General features: G+C 43.2%; 2 protein-coding genes across 2 annotated transcripts in view; one reads left to right on the forward strand and one right to left on the reverse strand.

Moving 5' to 3' along the window:
- Positions 1 to 3,235: 3,235 nt before the first annotated feature.
- Positions 3,236 to 24,063, forward strand: part of arhgap39 (Rho GTPase activating protein 39) — a gene marked incomplete at both ends in the record, with an annotated part of 58,891 nt that continues 38,063 nt past the window's right edge. Inside the window, 7 exons of the mRNA XM_084066757.1 lie at positions 3,236 to 3,726; positions 9,660 to 9,830; positions 11,508 to 11,766; positions 12,545 to 12,680; positions 20,073 to 20,314; positions 21,122 to 21,364; positions 22,462 to 22,773. Of these exons, the coding sequence (XP_083922883.1) occupies positions 3,236 to 3,726; positions 9,660 to 9,830; positions 11,508 to 11,766; positions 12,545 to 12,680; positions 20,073 to 20,314; positions 21,122 to 21,364; positions 22,462 to 22,773 (1,854 nt within the window). The remainder of the gene's footprint in view (positions 3,727 to 9,659; positions 9,831 to 11,507; positions 11,767 to 12,544; positions 12,681 to 20,072; positions 20,315 to 21,121; positions 21,365 to 22,461; positions 22,774 to 24,063) is intronic.
- LOC311052457 (nuclear factor 7, ovary-like) lies at positions 14,453 to 15,856 on the reverse strand (the record flags this gene model as incomplete). The annotated part of the gene is made up of 1 exon (XM_084067417.1): positions 14,453 to 15,856. The coding sequence occupies one exon, from the start codon at positions 15,854 to 15,856 to the stop codon at positions 14,453 to 14,455; it is 1,404 nt and encodes a 467-aa protein (XP_083923543.1).

The following is a 24,063-nucleotide window of genomic DNA, read 5'->3' on the forward strand; positions in this document are numbered from 1 at the left end:
CACTGGACCCCCCAGTTTGACATGCATGAGGCCACGGACCCTCATTTGATAGAATCATCAGTGTTTATCTAACTCTGAGAGTGTACAAATGGAACCAAATGGACCCTTACGGGTCCATTTGGTTCCATTTTTACACTCTCAGAGTTAAAGACCTGTAAGGGTCCATTTGGTTCCATTTGTACACTCTCAGAGTTACAGACCCGTGGGGGTCCATTTGGACCATTAGTGGTACCCGGACCGAACATTGCAATTATTTTATTGATTGATTGATTGAATACTTTATTACTCAGAAATGTAGCTTTGCTGTTCTAGTGTCATAATGGACTGATTGCCATTTCAAACAATGCTGCAGTAATTCCATTCAGTCCTTTTTTAGTTTGGCAAGACTAAAGGCCTTTGCACACAGGGTGCGATTAGTCAATCAGTTTTTACCGCATGCGAAAAGATGCACAAATCGAACTGGGTTCGATTGAAGAAATGAACGCATCGCCGCAGCCACTTGCCGCACGGTAAATTGGGAGCCGGTGTGCATGAGGTCATTGAGAACCATGTGTTCGTTTAAAAAATGATATTGTCTGTTTTTTTCCGTGCGAAAAATCGCACCCTGTCTGCAACGGCCTTTATCCTCTACAAAAGTTGAAGATCGATGCAAATGACAAGTGTATGTTTCCATGATCACTCAGGCTGATTGAAATAAACGCTTGAACGTCAGAATATTCATTACTGTTTGGCAAGATAACGGCAAAAAAAAATGTGTTATTTGACTACTGTATCGCACCATTACGTTATCAACCAAAAAAACAACATTTAAATCTCCAGCGAACCACGTAAAACCCTCTCTCTCTGCCTGCAATATTTCCAAACGCAGTATACAGTATGGACGTGATTATATTTGCATCAAAACACTTGGGAACATATAGCTGTGGCGTCTATAACCAGATTCAGAGAATTTCCTCCTCTGTATTGTTTTCGAGGGAGAGTTTCCGTCTAAATAACGTTACCGTTTCCAGAAAGTTTCATTTTCTTTTTTAAGACCACACGTACCGGGACCGGGGGGTGAAACGAGGCACACGGTAAAAAAAAGAAAAGAAGAGAAAGTAACGCTCTGGGAGGGAAATTATTGGAGTTTGTAAAATCCTTTGCAAATCCAATCTGCTGGGGGTTGAAGAATATGCTGGGAGTGTTTTTTTGATCTGTCTTTCCTGTCGCGTGTCCCCGAGAGGAGACGATTTTGTGTGTGTGTGTGTGTGTGTGTGTCTGTGGGGGGGGGGAGTGTGGAAGGCTGCAATATGGCCTGCAGCTTCCCAAAACCTCTGTTAGAAACCGTCTCCGTCGGGTGGAAACCTCATATGTCCAAAAACTGTTACTTTTCAGGGTTCACATTCAAAAGCATCAAAAGCAGCAGATCTACAAGCTGGAAACGCGTCGCTTCGCGCCGCTTTTCGAGCTTGTAGATCTGCTGCTTTTGATGCTTTTGTGTGACGCTGTAGTGTGATCAACCAGGGCGTTATGTTAGGAGAAAACACAATATGTTAGAATGTGGAAGATAAGAGGTTTCTGCCCGACAACAACGATGTGCTTTTGTTCTGGTAGGTGGAACACTGCTGGGATTGTGTTGATGCTGGATCTGTGGGGGGGGGGGGGGGGGGGGGGGGACGCCACTGTGTCTCTGATGTGCCTTCAAGGCATTGCTGCTCTCTCACACACACACACACACACACACGCACACACGCACACGCACACGCAGAAACTCAACACACACACACACACACAGAAAGTCAACAGACACACACACACACACACACACACACACACACACACACACACACACACACACACACACACACACACACACACACACACACACACACACAGCAACAGGAAGGAGAGAGGTAATAAGAAAGGAGTGCAGAGACATGCAGACATTAAAGCACAACTTGTATTTCAACCCAATAAATGTGTTTAGTTGGGTAATGGACGTGTATAAATGAGTCAGAGGAGTTTTCAACCACCGAAATAGTCTTCCTTTCATCCCCTCCACTTTATTGTCCCTTCACTGTCATCTGGGGACCCCCCTGAGGGGTCCCGACCCACAGGTTGAGAACAATTGCAATGGATTACTAGACTCTAGTCCATTGAAATTGTATGAAAGTATATATTATCGATTTTATTCTGTCTATTCTGTTTATGTCTCTCCTCCCTCCTCCCCTAAAAAAAACACTTTTACACACACACATTTGCACTCAAAGAACCACAATGGAAATAATCTATCGATCAGGGCTGTCATTTGGGGTTCCAGGAGATGGCTATTGCCACCCACTGTCAGTAACAGAAGGTGTTGTAGGACCCAAAAGCAGGAACTCAGACAAAGCAGGAGATGAGAGGATCTCAAACATAACTTTACTAGTAGGAATAGTGCAGATTTAACAACCAATACAGAACTCATAACATTACACTAAACATGACGACAAGGAACCTGACAAACAACCTATGACCCAGCACTGAACATTCACAGAAACACAGTCTTTACAGTCACAGCAGCTCGTCACCAAACCAGGCTCAGCTGGTCCTCACAGGTGACGGCATTCAGGCCAATCAGAGCAAGGGAGGGGCAGAGGCACACTCAGAGGCAAACAGTCACATGGGCACACTGTAGAGGCTGTGATCGTTGTGACACCCACTAGCTTTCGCATTTCAATATCAAAATTCCGTTCTTGGCCTGTGGGCCGCATAGCGTGACTTTAACTCGTAACAGAGTATATTTCTACATTGCAGTATCGCTACTTTTACTTAAGTAAAACACGTGAGTACTTTCTCCACCACTGGGTCACAAGTCACTCAAAGCTGGAGTTGCGGCATAACCTAAAAACAGTGGTTCTCAACCAGTGGTCCGGGGACCACCAGTGGTCCTTGAGGGGGTTCCAAATGAATAGTTAGGAACCAAATTTACCCTTATGTGTCCGTAACTCTGAGAGAGTACAAATGGAACCAAATGGACCCTAACGGGTCCATTTGGTTCCATTTGTACACTCTCAGAGTTAAATGAACACCGATGATGATACTACAGTGTAGATTGGGACCCCCAAGAAATCAAAGTGGTTGAGTCCCTGGCATGGCTTTTCAAATGGGGGTCCGCGGGCTAATATGTGTCAATTTGGGGGTCCTTGACGCAAAAAAAGGTTGACAACCACTGACCTAAAAATAACAACCTCCTCCTCCCTCTCTCTGTAACACTAGGCTGGAGTGGGTGGAGATCATCGAGCCGCGCACGCGCGAGCGCATGTACGCCAACCTGCTGACGGGCGAGTGCGTGTGGGACCCGCCGCAGGGCGTGCGCATCAAGCGCACCGGCGACAACCAGTGGTGGGAGCTGTTCGACCCCAACACCTCCCGCTTCTACTACTACAACGCCTCCACGCAGCGCACCGTGTGGCACCGGCCTCAGGCCTGTGACATCATCCCTCTGGCCAAGCTGCAGACGCTCAAGCAGCACACGGACGCGTCCGGAGGAGGAGGAGGAGGGGTAGGGGTGGGGGTGGTGGGGGTTCCGGTGGGGCCACTCCCCCCGCGGCCCTCCAGCGGCGGCGGGGGGAGGGCGTCGCCGGCGCCGGACAACAACAGCAGCCCCGGGCGTAACAGCGGGGTGAGCCGGGAGGGGAGCACCTCGTCCTCTCTGGACCAGGAGCTCAGCGACAAGCAGCAGGCCAGCCGGGAGGAGCTGGACAGGTAAAACATACATTATACACATGGATTAACCCATTAACACATTAAGACCTGAGATACCATTCTATAAAATGGTAAAAATGGTAAATGGTGCATTTATGTAGCGATTTTATCCAAAGCTCTTTCCATAGATTGTGCAAACATTCACCCATTCACACACCCATTCACACACCCATTCACACACACATTCACACACACATTCACACACACAATCATACACACATTCACACACACATTCATACACCGATGGCGGAGGAAACCATGCAAGGCACCAACCTGCTCATCGGGAGCAATTAGGGGTTCAGTGTCTTGCTCAAGGGCACTTCGACACTAACTCTGGGGGAGCCCCCAAGCCCGGGATCGAACTGGGAACCTTGCGGTTAGTTGGCCGCGGACCCCCATCTCAAAATGTTTTGTTCCAGGGACCCCCCTCCCCTACCCCTCCCAGAAGCAAAGATTTGAGGTACAAATGTTCGCTTAAAAATATATATATATTCAAAGATTTGCACAAATTTTCATGATTTTTCCAAAAATAGTAGATCTACGCGCTCACAGCACTCGGTACTCGGTGCCGTGCTGTGAGCTTGTAGATCTGCTATTTTTGAATAGCCAAAGAACCAGGTTGAATGGGTAAAAGGTAGGGGTGTGCCGATATATCGTCCCGCGATATATCGCGATACGTTTTCGCGACGATATGTATCGTTTTGGAAAAAAAAATATCGTTTTTGAAAAAAAAAAAAAATATTTTTTTTTTTTTTTTTTACAATCATAATAATCAGGCATGCAAACGGCCCCGAAGTGAAAAGAGTGACAACATGTTTTTTTTTCGGGTCAGGTGTCATACTATTTGGATTCAAAACGGCTATTGTAGCTGAAAAGCTACAAGTTTGCATGTCTGAATAATGCAAAAACAGAATTATTTGTTTGCATTTTCTTTTTTTCTCCTCCATATATTTTCATAATAAAAAAAGTGCGTATCGTATCGTATCGAAATCGTATCGAAGTTGTGAGCCAAATATCGTATCGTATCGTTTCGTGAAATTAGTGTATCGGCACACCCCTAGTAAAAGGAGTGTGGGTAAAGGGATGAGAGAGATGGATGGACACAGAGAGGAGAGGCAGGGAGACGTGGAAATTGATTTGAAGGTCCAATGGCCCTGAATAATCTAAGCTTAAGAACGAGAACAATGTTTACTTTGTAGCGACTTGCTGAGAATACGGATGGAGAGACAGGATGGTCTGACAGAGAGAGAGAGAGAGAGAGAGACTGAAATAGACAGGCACAGCCAGAGAAAGAGAGAAAGAGAGAGGGGGGGTGAATAGAGTGAAGAGGGGGGGGGGTGAGTGGAGAAAGGTCATAAGGTCACAGCCGTGTGGCGCTTCATCGTAGCTAGGGCAGCGATTATCCTATCAATTACTTTTTTAAATGAATTGAATAATCCATGAGCATGTTTTTTTATATATATATATATATGCGACAAATCGAACATTTTAATAGATTTTTTTAAATAATCAACTGTATATGGATTAGTCTGATTAACTCTTTCAGTGCCAGAGTATTTTCATAAAGTACTCCCCCAGTGCCAGCATTTATTTTTTGTATATTTAATTTTCAAATAGCTTGTCTATATGCAGTGTTAAACTCATACGACAGTTCTACCAGTAGAGAGCAGCAAATCGAGACATTGATCACCTCGTTGACTCGCTCGCCCCCTCCCAAACAGGCCGACGTCACATCCGGTCATAACCGGATGTGACGTTTACGACAATTTCTGATCGGGTTAAAATACGATGTTATACACGACTACGATGACTGATCGTCACCCAGACCAAAGAGAATAGACGTAGACCTCTCCGTTCGTTTTGTATACCGTGTGAAAAAACGTGACTTTCCCTATTCTGGCCGAAAATGACCGCGGGAAAATAATGAGAACCGGAAACGGAATCTGCGTCATGAAACCGGAACCCAATAAGTCTGAAGGAATCAGGAAGTGAAAGTGATCATGAGAAATAAACAGAATAGCGCGACCACAGTCAAAAGTAAAAACTCTGGATTTCTCGTTCTGGCAGGGAGGGTACTCAGGGAAAACTCGGGATATCTCGGGGCGTGGCACTGAGAGAGTTAATAGATTTTTAAAAAGAATCAACTGTATATGGATTAGTCTGATGAACCAGTTAAGCCCTTTGTATACTTTGTCGCGCAAAACTGCCAATCTACAAGCTCACAACAAGGTGTCGCACCACAGCGCGTTGTGAGTTTGTAGACCGGATATTTTTGCTACTTCTCCGCGACGCTCCTGTACTACGAAGTAGGGCACAAACTTTCAAAAATATGTCCAAAACTGTTCAGTTTCAGGATTCAAATTCAAAAACAGCAAAAGCAGCAGCTGCTGCTTTAGTGTGACGCTGTAGTATGATCAACCTGAAGATAAGGTTGAAAAAGTTATTATAAATAAAAGGTTGAAAATGGTTGAAGTGTTCCTTTAAGCATTAGGCCCCTTTGGGTCCTTGTTGTGTGGTTTCTCTTTGCCGGTATATTGAGCGTGAGCCTTAGAGAGGGTCTGATACCATTTGGAAGCAGAGGGTGACCCAATCAATTTCACAGCACTGTGTGTGTGTGTGTGTGTGTGTGTGTGTGTGTGTGTGTGTGTGTGTGTGTGTGTGTGTGTGTGTGTGTGTGTGTGTGTGTGTGTGTGTGTGTGTGTGTGTGTGTGTGTGTGTGTGTGTGTGTGTGTGTGTGTGTGTGTGTGTGTGTGTGTGTGTGTGTGTGTGTGTGTGTGTGTGTGTGTGTGTGTGTGTGTGTGTGTTTGGGCCTCTCTCTGGTTTATCTTCCCACAGTAGGGTATTTCCTGTCCATTGACAGACTACCAGTTAATAGCATTTAATAGCAATGAATTAGGGCTGAAACTATCCATTATTATTAAAGGTAGTAAGTGATATTCTTTGGTTAAAACAAAAAAATGTTAAATCACTATATTCTGATTGTAATCATTGCTATAGAGTGATTGATCAGCAGTCTCCATGTCTCTTCAGCTCTTTAATAAACTCTCGCCAATCAGGCGAGAGTTGCCATTTATCAGCTTAATATTTCATAGTATTCCAGTTCCAATGTTGTCTGCTAATTTCTTCATGTCATCACTTCCAATGTCACTTGTTTAATCTGTATCCGGTCTGAGTTCTCTATCCTGATTGGATAAAATTGGTATCTCGACCTGAACATTCATTTTCAGTTTAATAAAGAGCTGGAGAGACATGAAGACTTCCCGTTACTGAACAAACGAAGCAATTAGTACTATCAGAATATATAGAGCTATTTAACACTTATTTTAACCAAAGAAAATCACTTACCCTACCTTTTATAAGTTAAAGACCCCACTCTTTTAACCAGTCTATTAGTGATGAGCGGGCCGACCCGTAACCCACGGGTCCCGCGGGTCAACCCGTGGCGCGGGTGGTCGAGTCAGGATTCAAGAGGCAATTATTCTGGCTGCGGGTGAGCGGGTCAGCCGCTCTCACACGCAAAAATAAAAAAATCACATGCTCTTGTTTTGTCTTTATTCCTAATAAGAATAATAACAATAAAACAGTTTGAATACACTTGGGGTGTATACTTGAAGAATATTTTCTAACCTTCATGATTTTACACAATTATAGGTACGACCCGCGGGGCTCAACCCGCCCCGCGACCTGAGCCATAGATTTATATATGGGTTCGCGGGGCGGGTTGGGTTCCGTGGCGGGGCGGGGCGGGTCATGATAAAACCCGACCCGCACATCACTACAGTCTATGGTTAAAAGCAGTGGTGTGTTCTATTTTTTTCGGAGGGTATAGGATAATTATTCCCTGCACGACATGCGCGTGGTCGTCGGTAGGATACGTTAGCGCGTTTTCAATGGATGAAATGGTTTGTAGAGTAGACTGCATATGCTTTTTTCAAAAAAATAAATCTACACTGTATGCGGCGTATACACTGTGTTAAGATGGCATCACAATAATTTTAACCTTTTTATACTTTGGTTATTCAAAAATAGCATATCTACAACCTCATAGCGCGGCACTCGGTGCTTGTAGATCTGCTGTTTTTTTTAAATCGTGAAAATGTGCGCAAAGCTTTTGTATATATGTATTTTTAAAGCGAACATTTGTAACTCAAATCTTTTGGTTCTGGGGGTCCCTGGAACAACATATTTTGAGATGGTGGTCCGTGGCCAAATACATATCATTCTGGGGGTCCTTGACATGAAAAAGAACCACTGGTATAAACTGGTAATAGAACCACTGGTATAAAGAACCAAAGTGGAGGGCATCCACACCGCAAAACATGTTCATCTGAATTATCATGTCTAAAAGAAGTCTAATTTGCAATAAAACTGTACTAGATCTCTCCACACAACCACTGGTTATTGTTTAATAGCATCTTAGGCTATGCAGTAACAGCTTATTTGACATAAATGTATGTTGTTTTTCTAAATGACGAAAAGTACAGGAGTCCTCACTACAAAAGTACAATTTCCGCCTAAACTAAAGGTATGTTTAAAGGACTATATGTCAGTATTTCTTTAGGTAAATTACATTCTGACTCTTTGGTGACTCTTTGGTAGGGTAGACGCCTGGTTCATACCTCAGCAAATTTGATGAAGATAAGAGTGAGCATTCTCAAGTTATAGCATTCTTGGTCATCTTTACCCTATTCGGATTTGCCTTTTTCAGAGATTGGGGTAGTTCTAAAGAATAGCCAAAAAAAACAAAATTTTGCCCAAAAATAAAATTTCACAACAATCCATTTCATTAATGGGAGACCCTAAAGATAAGAAAAAACATGGTTGTGTTTTGTTCTAACTCGGGTAGGGGTATCTCAAAATCTGAGGGCCTCTGCTACAGGACTATTGCCTTACTACAATGTCGCTTGCCAAAAAAATCCGATGGACTGTCTCATAACGCGACACCGTACGTCATGATCAGCTATTTTCAGCATAACATAAAGGGGTATATCAATTTAAAACACTTTCTGGGTTCATCTTCATGTCTACTCTGGCGTTTTTGTTGCACCCCAGACAGTTTTTAAGTTGCTTCATTCAATATTTAGATATTTGATATTAATTTGATCAGACATGCCCCTCTAATATATTGCACTGCAGCTTAAGCACCTCACAACGCAACGCATCAAAATATCCAACGTTGCAACCAGTGTTGATTTCGTCTACTAAAACACTGACGAAAACTAAATTAAAACTAAATTAAAAACTAAGCTATGATGACTAAAACTAAGACTAAATATATTGACAATTTTATCAACAAATAAAAACTAGACTAAAATGTTAGAGAGAGACTAGTGGAGAAGAGATCCAGTAGAACTAAAAGACAAGTCATTTTATGTTTGGCTCACAAGCTTGTAGATCGGCTATTCTCAACATGCAACCGAGTGTAAAATCAGCCATTACGACGTCATCAAGGCACCGCCAACATACATTTTAGTCGACTAAATCAACTGTAGATTTAGTCGACTATAATCTTATGACATTTAGTCGACTAAAACTAACAAAAACTAGAACATTTCAGATGACTAAAATATGACTAAAACTAAATGGAATTTTATTCAAAAGACTATGACTAAAACTACATCAAAATGTTGCTGTCAAAATCAACACTGACTAGCAACTGCAAGCGTCCCCCCGTGTCCAGTGTTGCCAGATTCTGTGAGAGAAACAAGCAACCGGGTTTAAGAAAACCAGCCCAAAAGAAGCGACTATGGACCACATGAGCACTTTAACATAATACATCAGGTATTTGAAAATAGCCGATCTACAAGCTCACAACGCGTCGCGCTGCGACGCGTTGTGAGCTTGTAGATCGGCTATTTTCGAATCAAATCTTGCGGAGAAATTATAATGAGCAGATCTGGCAACCCTGACCGTCCCCCCTCCTCTGTCCTCAGGACGTCTCCTTTCCGGTGGAACACGGGCACAAAGGAACGCATGCTCATCAAGGTGACGGACCGGGAGCCCAGCTTCCTGTCTCACCAGGGCAACAACGGCTACTCCCCCTGCGACCCCCCCACCCCCTCCGGGGGGGGCACGGCCCCCCGCGTCCGGCGCTCCTCTGGCGGGTAAGGAGGGGGGGGGGCTGTGCATGTTCAACCATCATGAAGTTTTTTAAACCATTCAATCCGGGAATAACGCACTTTCACAATTTTTGAAAGTAGCAGATATACAAGCTTGTAGATCTGCATTTTTGGGGGGGCAAATCGTGGAAAATCTTTGATTATAATATAATATAATAATAATATAATATAATATAATATATATATTTTAGCGAACATTTTTAACTCAAATCTTTGCTTCTGGGGATTCTACAAATGTCTTCTAAATCCAAACAGTTAAAAAAATAAAATAAACGTATGTTGCTATATATATATCAGTGGTACTCAAACTTTTTCATAATTGTCAAGGACCCCAAAAATTATATGTATTTAGCCGCGGACCCCCATCCCAAAATATTTCGTTCCAGGGACCCCCAGAAGCAAAGATTCGAGTTAAAAGTGTATATATATTCAAAGATTTGCACACATTTTCATTCTTTATTCTTCATTCGGATCCCCATTAGCTTCCGCTGCCGCCGTCGCTAGTCTTCCTGGGGTCCACTCCACACAGAACATCACAACATAAAACAACATATAATATATACAAACAACAATTGACACTCGTCAGTCCAAATCTAAGCTACTGTACATTAAAATACCAATGCTAATGAGACACTACAGGAACATTGGTTGAACATCATGTACAAAACATATAGCTCATTCTAATTGTGTGATCTCTCTCATTAATAGATTTTTTGAATGCGTATTTGCTCTTGATTTGTTTGATATTTGCGGATAATGAATGAGTTCCATTGTTAGGTGGCTCTATAAATAACTGTTTTTTAAAAAAAAAGTATTTCTGACTTTGGTTTTGGAAGTTCCAAATACCCTGAGCGTACCTGTCTTGTTTGATATCTATGTTTTAGACCTGCATTAAATAATTAATCTCTGAAGAAATCTGGCTTTCCCTCAATAATTGCATTTCTGGAAAATGTTATAAGACTAGATGTTAATTTAGCCTGAACAGTTAACCTAGCCAAACTGTGGTGCATCCTTGTAATTTTCATGATTTTTTCCTCCAAAAATAGCAGATATACAAGCTCATCGCGCGACACACAAAGAAATCAAAAAATGACACACAGATATGGGTTTTTAAAGTAATACTAGGTAACTTTTTCAATAAAACTAAAGTTAAATTGTATATCTTTTGTGAATGGCAAATGTTTCATAACACCCACTTCATGAATTTCATCCCCGAAAGCCTTTTATTTATATATTTTCTATTGAACGCTGTCGGGGTTGACTTTCCCGCGAACATGACGTCATCTGGCCGGAAAATGGAAGCGGAAATGCACCGGTTTCCTGTTTGACCAGGAACTACTGCACCGGTTTCCTGTTTGGCCAGGAACTACCGCGCTAATAACAAAAAGGAAACTCACGCTGATTTTAAGAGATTGTATGATTTGAAGAACAAAAAAAACTAAAGCTCCACTGGCTTAGAGAAACGATCCACAGATCGTATAAAACAATTAAAAGAACGCTTTTTGAAACGCTTCCGTCTTCTGGTGAAAACGAATGGAATTCTGGGTAACGCAGTAATAAACAAACGGCCTGCAGTGACGGTAATGACCAAAATCGTTTTTTTGAAATTTGCACTGAACAACTTTAAGTGATTATCTGTGACTAATAATAATGATGTGACAGGAACCAGCAGCCACCGTGCGAGGGGGACGGCTCCTCCCCCGTCATCTACGCCGAGCGCCGCCAGTCCCCCTTCCTGAAGCGGGCGGAGATGGGGGGCGGCGGCGGGGGGGGCACGCACCACCGCCGCTCCTCGCAAGACTCCTCCTCCCAGCCGCCGTCGCCCCGCTACGCCTACGAGCCCCCGCTGTACGAGGAGCCCCCGTCGGAGTACCAGCCCCCGCCCATCTACGAGGAGCCCCCCACTGACATGCATCTGCTGGTAGGTGGCGCTGTTGATTTTGACAGCAAATTGTTTATGTAGTTTAGTCTTTTGAATCAAATTCCATATTTTAGTCATCTGAAATGTTTTAGTGTTAGTCTAGTTTCAGTCGACAAAATATCATAAGATTATAGTCGACTAAATCTACAGTTGATTTAATAGACTAAAATGTATGTTGGCGGTGCCTTGATGGCGTCGTAATGGCTGATTTTACACTTGGCTGCATGCTGAAAATAGCAGATCTACAAGCTCTACTTGTAGCCAAGTACTTTTGCTTCTGGTGCTTGAAGTACATTTTTATGCCAATACTTTTGTACTTTTACTCAAGTAAATTTTGAATTCTGGACTTTTGCTTGTAACAGAGTATTTCTATATTGCAGTATTGGTACTTTTATTTAAGTAAAGAATTTGAGTACTTTTTCCACCACTTAAAGGAGGAGTTCACCCAAAAAATGACTTATTTTCTATCAATTACACACCCCATGAAGCCTTGATTTCATGGATTTATTTTTGTTTTTGTGGCATTCCTAAGACAATAATTTGATGACCGTGTGTATTTCCGGTAGGAGACACAAATAATCTACTTTGTGTCTCCTACCGGATACATTAGCTGGTAGGAGACGGAATCAAATTATTGGCTTTGGAATGCGACAAAAACAAAAAATAATCCATGGATTCAAGGCTTCATAGGGTGTGCAATTGATAGAAAATAAGTCATTTTTTGGGTGAACTCCTCCTTTAATGCAACTGTAATCCCTATGTCCTCCTCCTCCTCCAGGGCAAGTCCCCGGCCCGCAAGCCCTCCATCCCCCTCTACCACTCCCCCAAACAGAGCCAGTCTCCCTACGGACAGCTGGTCCTGACCCGACAGAAGTGTCCCGAGAAGACCCAGACTCTGGAGTACAGTCCTGCAGGTCAGTGCATTTACTCAAGTACTGTACTTAAAGGAGTAGTTCACCCCAAAAAAATACTTATTCTCTATCAATTACACACATCCCATGAAGCCTTGAATTCATGGAGTTTTGTTTTTGTTTTTGTCGCATCCTGAAGCCAATAATTTGATCACCGGCGATTTACGTTCATGTGACGTTCATTAATATGCTCTGTCCTGTCTAAATAAACAAAAAAAGTAAAGGTTGTATTTTGTCTCCATGCTCTTCTATTGAGACATTTAGATCGTGTCAAAGGTCATGTCTCATCTAGACACAGGATCTGACACCAATTTTGACCTGAAGGTCCAGATTCAACTTATCCCCTGAGCAAGCAGGCAGGCTCTATTAGCTCAATGGTAAAATGTTATCACTTAAGCTGGAAACCGGGTTCAAATCCAGGCTAGAAGAGGAAAGTTACACAGTGCAGCTTTAACTGGAAGAAACCTGGGGCAGAAATAGACTCTATAAAACGTGTGTAATATTTAACATACTGGCCTGTGCTCAACATCATATACAATGTCATACCTTTTAAAGTCTTAAAGGGCAAGACCACTTTGGTAGAGGTTTGGGTTGTGTAGTTACCTTGCCATGGTGTAACTCCAAAGGTGGACAAGAAATCAAAAATAATTGCTCCATTGATTAGAAATTGATAATGTCAACTTCCTAATTATTTTTGATTTCTTGTCCACCTTTGGAGTTACATAATGGCAAGGTAACTATACAACCCAAACCTCTAACAAAGTGGTCTTGCCCTTTAAATGAGGGACCGATATATATATGTGATGCAAATGAAGTGAAATCACACCGGCATTGTGTGGTAGATATTTATTTGATTTTTAAATCTATACATAGATTATTTTTTTATTTTTCAGATCTATAATTTCAATAGAAAATACAATTGCAAAATTATTTTCAGAAGAATATGTCAAAAATAAAAATGAATACGGTGCAGTGGTTGGTAAACAGTCATCGGTTGGTGGATAGGCAGTAGTTGGTCAGAATAGTCACTAGTTGGTGAATAGGCACCGCTTAGTTCATTGGCTCACACACTAAATAAAACAATAATTACTTAAATTCAAACAAAAAAGATAATGAATGAAATTGTTCAATAAAGCCTTTTCAGATTCATCCAAAGTTGTGATTCTATATGTTATGAAACTGTGTAGATGTAAAAATACAGTAAAAATCATCATATCAGTCTGGTACATTTTATAGTAAAGTACCCAGACTCCCCAACATTATGATATCCTTTTAATTCATACATTAAATAAACATTCCAATTGATTCATATCCCCCTTTAACCCTTTAAGACCTGGAACTGTGTCATTTTTTTTTTGAGCTAAAAAGCATTATTTTACACTTTTGGCTATTCAAAAATAGCAGATATACAAGCTCGTAGCGCGGCACCGAGTGCCGCGCTACGAGCTTGTAGATCTGCTATTTTTGAAAAATCGTGAAAATGTGTGCAAATCTTCTGAATATATATATTTTTAAAGCGAACATTTTTAACTCAAATCTGTGCTACTGGGGGTCCCTGGAACAACATATTTTGATGGGGGTCCGCGGCCAAATACATATAATTTTGGGGGTCCTTGACATGAAAAAGATTGAGCACCACTGATATAGAAACATACGTTTTTCAGAAAACTGTTGAGATTTAGGAGACATGTAGAATCGGCTTCAGGTCTCAATGGGTTTAAGTGTTTAGTGTTGCCATCATCATCATCATCATCATCATCATCATGTCTACTACGTTATTCCACAGTTACACTGATCTTCCCTGGTAACATCTTCAGAGGAAGATTATCCTTCGTCCAAATGTATGGAAAGAGTGTGTCAGTGAAAGTGTGTGTGATGGCGTGTATGTGTGTGTTAGCATCAGGATCAGAGAAGGACAGCTGTCCTCTGTTCCAGTCCAGCTGGACTCTGATCCTCTGGGGTTTCTGCTCCACTGAGAGTTTTGTTTTTTGTGGCGCTGATGTGGAGAATGCTATGTATATACCTTCAGAAAACTCTATTTCCCAGTATGGACCCCCTCTGAATCCCTTCCTCGGATAAGACTCTGATAACACACCCAGTGCCCAGTATGTATTGTCTCCAACCTCAACATCCCATCTGTGAGTCCCTGAGTTAAAGCCCTCAGAACCCAGGACATAGACAGAGTGGTCAAACCTCTCTGGGTTGTCAGGAAGCTGCTGTCTCTCTCCACGTCTCACACTGGTCAAATCATCAGACAGGATGTATTCTGGATGGGCAGTGTTGGGGTCCAGAATGACAGGAGTGTAGGAGACAATGTCCTTCATCTTGTCCCAGACTCTGAAGGTCAGGTTTTTCAGGTGTTTGGCCACGTCTATCAGTGCTCCTGAGACCAGCTGTGGGTCCTGCAGTGTGAACTGGACTCTTTTCATTGTGGTCTTGTAGTTCTGTAGGAATGAGATGTGTTCAGCTCTCAGCTCCTCCTCTATGGCGCTGATTGTCTGTGAAATGGTTGCTATCTCTCTGTTCAGACCCTCAATCTTCTCCTTCAACTTCTGACTCTTCTGCTGCTCTTCCTTCCTCAGTTTAGTGATCCTGGCCTCCTCTTCATCTTGTAGAAACTGATGAAGCTTCTTAAACTGGTCCTTCATCTGCATCTCTGTGTGTCGGGTCTGGACTTTAAGTTGTTCTGCTGTTTGGTCACAGTTTGTTTTCACTTTATTGAAGACCTCTAGCTTCTCCAGTAAAGGCTTCAGTAATTTCTGGACTTCCTCCTTGCGATCCACTGCGGCTTCATCAATGGGTCTGAAACGGTGGTTGGTGTGTTTTTCTGAATGAAGACACACCACACACACTGGCTGTTGACATTCCTGACAAAACCATTTGAGTTTCTCAGCATGCAGACTGCAGAGAACCTCAACCTCAGACCCCGTTGAAGCTCTCTGCTGTCTCTCCTGTATGAAGGCCTCACACAGGTTCTTCAGAGCCAGGTTTTGAGGTGGATCCATTGAATGTCTCTTCTTACAAACTGGACACTCCTTTACTTCCTTCTCTCTCCACCATTCCTGCAGACAGGTTTTGCAGAAGCTGTGGCTACATGACAGGATAACAGGGTCTTTGAAGATGTCGTGACACACAGGACAGCAGAAATCCTCTTCTGAGAGAGACGCCTTGGAAGCCATTTTGTCTTTTGAGTGAAGCTATACAAACAAACTACACAAACAATCAGCAAGTCAGTCGTAGCAAGAGTCCCTCTTCTAGAATGTTCCTTGAAGTTTATTTTCGCTGTGAATCCTGGTTCTTGTTAAAGTCCAATCAGCTGACAGAGTCGGCAGCAGGTTCCAGTGGTCTGGGTCAGCGTTCCCTCCTGTAGCTGTGGTCTGTGGACAGACTGTCTGTCCTCCTCACTGGAAGTTGTGTGTTTGATCTGAAGGTCAATCTTACCGTTTGGGTCTGGCAAGGGGAGGAGCTTTGACAGACCTGTTGCCACACACACACACACACACACACACACACACACACACACACACACACACACACACACACACACACACACTAGAGTTCCACATTAGAGTGGAATTTGACCGTTTAAAGTGCTTTACGATGTACTCCTTATCTCATTAACCCTTGTACACATCATCAACAGAGACAGCCATATACCAGTCACCTGCCTGCTCCTCAGGAGCAGTTAAAGGGATATTTCCCTTTTTTTTTAAATTGGGTAATTGCATCGTCTACTCAGGCTTTTGTGAGCCCCCAGTTTGTGTGAGACAGTTTTTAAGTTGCTTGATTCGGTATTTAGATATTTGATATTCATTTTATCAGACACGCCCCCTTCCTATACAAACCCATTATAACTTCAAACTCCATTTTTAACATCAAAAACACCCGTCCTTGGTTCTGGTGACTCATTCTGCCCTCCTAATACGTGAGGGGCCATGTTTTTGGGGCGGTGTAGCCGCCCCCTATAAGTGAGTTTTGGACACCGACCAAAAGATTTGTATACCCCCTAACCCTTCCATTGTTAATGCAAATCGATACTTTTGCAAAGTCAGCCAATCACATTACAGCTAGTGTCATCACCACTAACTGTAATGTGATTGGCTGACTTTGCAAATTCAGGACTGTGATTGGCTAGCGAAACACATGACACATGTGCAGCCCTATGAATAGCAGTATGGACTTTAAAAAAAGTAATTTATCCTTTTTTTAAAGTGAGTCATGTTGTGATGACCACACACCGCCCACTTCACTGGGTGTGATTTTTTTTATTACTTTTTTCATTTATTTTATTAACATTTTTTTTTGTATTTAATCTTTTTCATTTTCCAAAAAATATATAAAAAATTGAAAAAACAGTCTCCTCACGTATTAGAAGGACAACATCAGTCACCAGAACCAAGGACGGGTGTTTTTGATGAATCTAACATGGTTAAAATGGAGTTTGAAGTTATAATGGGTTTGTATAGGAAGGGGGCGTGTCTGATAAAATGAATATCAAATGTCTAAATACTGAATCAAGCAACTTAAAAACTGTCCGGGCTGCTCACAAAAGCCTGACTAGACAATCAAATGACCCAATTTCCGTGTCTTATACACACAAAATGTGTTTTATCTATTTCTGCGAAACTGCATACACACTCCCTGGATGCCAATTCAGAACCTCTGCCCCACATTTTACACATGGGCCTGTTATAGCGCCACCAGGAGGTGGTGATTTGTGCAAAACCCTTTGTTTTATATTACTCTAAAAGATGTTATCCAAACGTGATGCAAATCGGTACACAGTATCTCTATAGTCATGTGATCACCACGGATCTGTGCGATTTTCCATATTCCATCCTGGTTGGCTTCCAAAGTTTGCAGGATTGGTCCGTTTTGAACAACATGCCTCAAATCATACATTACATTACATTACAGTCATTTAGCAGACGCTTTTATCCAAAGCGACTTACAATAAGTGCCTTCAACATAGGTAGGGAACGAAACTACTAATCACCAGAAGTCCTAAGTGCATTTTCTGCTAAAACAAGCAACCAAGAGTATACCTAGCGCTAAGGTAAAAGTGCAATATATCAGCTACCTACTTTCTTAAACAGATGAGATAAAATAGCAAAATCAAATGAGCACGAGCTAAAACAAATAAGTATATCGACTAAACAAGATCCAATAAAACAATACAATAATACAAAAATAGTTCGTACAACTAGTTAACAACAAGTTAGGGAGGAAGGATAGTGTTTCCTGAAGAGGTGGGTTTTCAGCCTGCGGTGAAAGATGGGCAGTGACTCTGCTGTCCTAACATCAGTGGGAAGTTCATTCCACCACTGTGGGGCCAGAACAGAAAAAAGCTGTGACCGTGTCGATCGACCAGAAGGACCCTTGAGCGACGAGGCAATCAGTCTCCCCGAGGTGGCAGACCGAAGTGGTCGGGCGATGACTAGCGGAGTCTCAAAGAGTCTCTTATTGAGAAGCCACTCACCAACTCATAACCCGTGTCTCATCAAAGTCTCAACGAGATGCAATCACGTTACTCATACCAATATCAAATATCTCCATTATGCAACCATAAAGTACAATGTTATATACAGTACATGTTGGTTAATAATGGCTAAATGTTTCTTCCTTACTTCAACATTTAACACACAATTTGACATTTGTGGGTGGCTGCCTGGTTGGTAATGAATATGGTATTGAATATATTGGAAGGGGTCCTTGCAACCAAAAAGGTTTGGGACTACTGCTGCACAGCACATAAGCAAACGTCTGTTAATACTGTGACTGCACACATCCCCGGGTATGGACTAGTTAGATATCATTTATGATTACTCATTTTACCAGACACGCCCCCATCCTATATAAGCCCATTCAACTTCTTCTGTTAGACTTATTGAGAACACATATCCAAGGCTGTGACTGACAGTGTCCTTCTAATGCATGAGGGGGCCGACATTTTTTAATTACTTTTTTTCTTTCATTTCTTTAACATTAAGACAGTTAAAATGAAGAATAGTAATTGAAATATTACGGCCCCCTCATGCATTAGAAGGAAAATATCGGTCACCATGAAGCGTGTGTTTTCAATGAGTCTTAACGTGATTAAATGGGCTTATATAGTGGCTTATATACTGTAGGAGGTGTCTGATCACATTAATATCAAATACGTTGAATCAAGCAACTTAAAAACTGTCCGGGCAGCACATAAAAGCCAGAGTAGACATAAAAATGACTGTAGAAGGGTTTTAAAGTTAAAGGTAGGGTAAGTGATTTACTTTGGTTAAAATAAGTGTTAAATAGCTCTATATTCTGATAGTACTCATTGCTATAGAGTGTCTGTTCAGTAAAAGGAGTCTCCATGTCTCTACAGCTCTTTATTAAACAGAACATGCATTTTCAGTGCTCTCTCCTGATTGGCTTAAATGTTGTCACCTACCTGAAAATGTACTATATGCTGTAGTCGATCTGTAGTCGACTAAATCTACAGTTGATTTAGTCGACTAAAATGTATGTTGGCAGTGCCTTGATGGCGTCGTAATGGCTGATTTAACACCCGCGGTTGCATGCTGAAAATAGCCGATCTACAAGCTCACAACACGTCGCAGCGCGACGCGTTGTGAGCTTGTAGATCTGCTATTTTCAGAGCGCAACACCCGAGCACAACCAAACATAAAATGACTTGTCTTTTAGTTCTACTGGATCTCTTCTCCACTAGTCTCTCTCTAACATTTTAGTCTAGTTTGTATTTGTTGACGAAATTGTCAATATATTTAGTCTTAGTTTTAGTCATCATAGCTTAGTTTTTATTTCGTTTTTATTTAGTTTTTATATAGTTTTCGTCAGTGAAAAAAGGTAGTCAACAAACATTTTTCGTCATAGTTTTAGTCGACGTATCAACCAGTACTAGTATATCTAGAGGGCGGATTGCCCCGCCCCCAGCTATTCATTTCAATGAAAATGCTCAGTGGCGTTTTGAAGCACCCGGAAGCCTGCCGGAAGTAGAATTATTGAGACGTTTTTGAGACGTTTCGAGCAGCCATAGAGTTATGAGCATGCGCACTGGTGTCCTTTTTGCGTCCTCCTACGTCACAACCTACGTCCATGAACGAGCCCGTGTTTATATTCATATTTATTAAATACACTCGAGATGCATATTCATATATAAATGAATATGTATTTATGTATAATATGTTTACATATTTATATTATATTATATATATTTATATATATAAATATCTCAGTATTTTTTTGCGCGTGCATGTATTTCGCCCCGCCTGCAGTTCCAGCTTTGACCACTGGGGTGGCAGCTTCAATGTTTCTCAGCAACTCTGGGAGCCTGGTATCAACACTGCCCCCCCCACAGCAACCACATAATATCACGTGTTACTTCCTCTCCCCCAGGTAAGGAGTACGTCAAACAGCTGGTCTACGTGGAGCAGTCGTCCTCCAGTCCGCGCTTCAAGACGGCCGACCGCCTGCTCCGCTACGGCACGGCCACGGCCACGGCGGTGGCGGGGGGCTACGGGGGCTCGTACGGCGGCTCCTACACCCTGCAGCACAGCCAGTCCCTGATCCGAGACCCCCGCCTGCTGCTGGACTACAGCGGGGAGGGGGGCGAGGGCGGCCAGAGGCTGCTCTATGAGGTACGTGAGGCGGGATTCTGAAATGTTTTCATTTAGAATGGTTACAATCTGGGAACCCATCGTCAAATAAAAAGGAAAAACAGCGCCCTCTGCTGTTTTTCACTTTTGCATTTGGCTCTGTGGGGGGGGATTAACTAGACCCATGCTCACTGGAAACCGGGTTTTGGTCTGCCTTCAGCCCTCCACTTCCGGTGGTACGACTATGTTATCATTCCCACTAACAGTATTTCTCCACGGAACACTAACACCATTTCTCCCAAAGAATATGGATCATTTTGGTTATAAGCCCAAAAAAAACACAAAAAGTTAAGCGACAAAAAGACAGCGACGATATAGAGCACCGAAGTCTGACGTAATTTACGCATCCTACCTGGGTCACGGTCCCCCCTCCCCCCCCATTCTGAATTTCCATAGATGTCTTTAATATGGCGTCAAATGTTCCAAAAATAAACAAATGACCCCGGTGGTTTGACTCTTATGGATATGAAGCATCAACTGACGGTGAGAAAACGCTAATGTTACTTCCGCTGAATTAAGTAAAATTTTCACCAGAAACAGACTGTTTCAAATATGAGTGACTGTCTATCATAAACGATACAGAACCTCCTCCCTGACAATAACGCCCAGACAGTTTGTTTATTTTTGGACCACAATTCTTATATGAGACGATTCTAAGATGACCCAATGTTATTCTCCATAGAGAAATGACTTTACGAACCATCAGGGGATGAACGAGTGACATCAGGAGTAGGACTCCTGTACTCTATATGCTATAATACAAATAAACGTTTCCTTTTCTCTACAAAGGACTCCATGTCATGGACGTCGACCACGCAGCACCGCTCCCTCTCCTCGTCCGCTGGCGGCGGGGGAGGGGCCATGGGGAGCTTCTCCCCCGAGGGCAACCGCAAACGCAAGAGCCGCAAGCCCTCGCTGCCGCCGGAGCTGGGCCGCTGCGGCGCCGGGGACGGCGAGCGGGGGGAGCTGGGCGGAGGCACGCTGCCGGAGGCCGTGCTGGCACAGGCACGACTCGCCTGGGAGGCCCAGCAGGTACGTAAGGGGACGGGGACCATGAATCCACTTAGCGATTAACTCATTAACTGCCAGAGTGTATACACTCTGGCACTCACCCACTGCCAGAGATTTTGTTAATTTTTCAAGTAGTCACAGAATATTTATCTCCAGTATGATCGATCCCCTGATGGGTGCTAATCACTGAGGGTTGCACTGTGTGGTTTAAAAAATGAGGCAACGAGGTCATCGCGACCTCGTTGACATTAATTGTCTGCCTTTGAAAATAGCATGCCTGGACCAAAAATACATAGTAAAAAAAAAAGTGCTCAGGAGCCGAGATACAGCATTTTTTTTTTTTTTTAAGATTTGTTTTTGGCATTTTATTGCTTTATTGGAGAGGGACAGTGAAAGTATGCCGACAGGAAGAATGGGGAGAGAGATGGGGGAAGACATGCAGCAAAGGCCGTCGGGAACGGGACGCGAACCCGCGGCACGCTGCTATTAAGGATTTTCAACCAGGGTGCCTAGACCGCGACGCCACGGCCTAGGCCGATACAGCATTTTTAAGTAATAAAAATGAATGGAAGTGAATGGAGCACTAAAACTTCAAATCTAGTTATCTCTGGTTCTGAGGGAAAAAAAGAAAAAGAAAAAAAAGAGCAGTGAACTGCTCTTTTTCCCAAAACATGACTTATTTTCTATCAATTACACACCCCATAAAGCATTGAATTCGTGGAGATTGTTTTGTTTTTATCGCATTACTAAGTCAATAATTTGATGAGCGCCCGAGTCTCCGGTAACAAATAGAGGTCATTTGAGTCTCCTACAGGAGAGACCGCCGGTCATCAAATTATTTGCTTAGGAACGAGACAAAAAACTGAAAATCTACATGAATTCAATGCTTTATGGGGTGTGTAATTGAACTGCAGATCTACAAGCTCATAAGGCAAGGCATTGTGTGCGCTATTTAAAGTGAACATTGTAACTCAAATCTTTGCTTCTGGGGGGTCCCTGGAACAAAATATTTTGAGATGGGGGTCCGCGGCCAAATACATATAATTTTGGGGGTCCTTGACATGTAAAAGTTTGAGAACCACTGTGCTAAAATGTCTACATTGTAAAAAAAATCTCAGGTGATGAAGCAGCGCAGCAGCTGGGACTCGGGTCAGGGAGGACTCGGGGGAACCAACCAGAGCGGCGGCGGCGGAAGCTCCAAGGACGGCTACGAGAGCGACGGGGCGCTGCCCTTGCCCCTGCCGGGCCCCGTGGTGAGGGCCTTCAGCGAGGACGAGGCCCTGCACGCCCAGAGCCTGGACGGCCACCACCACCACCACTGGAAACGCTCCACCTTCGACCGCCTGGGCTTCCCCCAGGCCCTGCTGGAGAAGAGCCTGTCTGTGCAGACCAACCTGGCCTCCCCGGAGCCTTACCTCCACCCCTCACAGGTATAAGCACACGCACACGCTGTAGCAATGATGCTATTTATCATGGGAAATCCTCCTATAACTTAATAAACCTCTGTCTGCCTCAACACGTTTTTCTCCTCAATGCGTTCAGCAATTGATCTGAACTTGCACACGGGCAATGACATTTTTCACTTTTCCCAAATTCAAGCTGTTTATTAGCATGTTTTTTCCGCGACTGGAGTTTTCGTCGTTACTGCGCATGCGTGGCCACGTGTGCATGCATACGCAGCCACGGAGACAACGTGCGCATGCATGCGTGGCCACGGGGTCTGTTGCCACGGTTCCGTTTTCCGCAGGCTATGGGATGTTCTCTGTTAGCCCTTAGTGCTAACAACGTTAGCGTGTTGTCTACTCTTTGACATTATAGACGGGTTTCCTGTTAGTAAACATGAGAGGAATATGACCGCGCAGAGGAGGGGGAAGCCTATGGGTGCGTTTGGAAATTACGCACCGGAGCACACTCGCCTATTAGTTTGTATTGGCCAGTGCGCTCACTGCCGCTCAGGGCTGTATTTTCGAACGCGCCTTTCACCCGGGCATGCGCAGATTGCGCATTCTGCTCTGTGATGACGTCGCGCGGAAATCCGTCTATAGACCCCTTAACAGACGACGTAACACTGATAAGAACCAGTATGCGTGCGCAGGCCGGCAACCAAATGAAAGTATGAAGCCCATTCTGTCAGGTCTCGCTAGGACGCGCCTCACTAGCCAACACACAAGAGGAGGTTGAATGAACTGAAACCAGAGAAACCCCGAAACAATATGTTGGGAATTGAGCAGAATTGGGAACAACTAATTGGTCTATTGAAACGGAGCACAGCGCAACGGAGCAGAGCGTCGGGTCCGCAACAACCTGCCTCACAGCTGCAGAGAAAAACTTCTCTCTGTGAATCACAACGCGTGGACTGTGCATGTGTGTGTGTGTGTGTGTGTGTGTGTTGTAACTGTCGCAGCTAAGCAGACATCGACACACGCCTTGCCCATACACATTCTAAAAGTCTGCAAATACTGCGCACATCCCCGGGTAATGCAGCATTCGTTTGGGTCGACCTGCCTCAAAGAAATATTTATTAATAAAATAAAAAGCAAGTCTTTTGCACACCTACAAAGGCAAGAGGTGCACACTTCAAATGCAATAATTCATTTTTTATGGGAATATTAACAATGTTTTGGTCTATTAGACCTTCATCAGGTAGCCTTAAGATAACCTGCTGAAGGTCTTAATAGACCAAAACGTTGCTATATCCCCATTACAACTTTTTTTTTAAC

This window comes from Gymnoscopelus microlampas, assembly GCF_963454915.1.
Source record: "Gymnoscopelus microlampas genome assembly, chromosome: 9".
Classification (NCBI taxonomy): domain Eukaryota; kingdom Metazoa; phylum Chordata; class Actinopteri; order Myctophiformes; family Myctophidae; genus Gymnoscopelus; species Gymnoscopelus microlampas.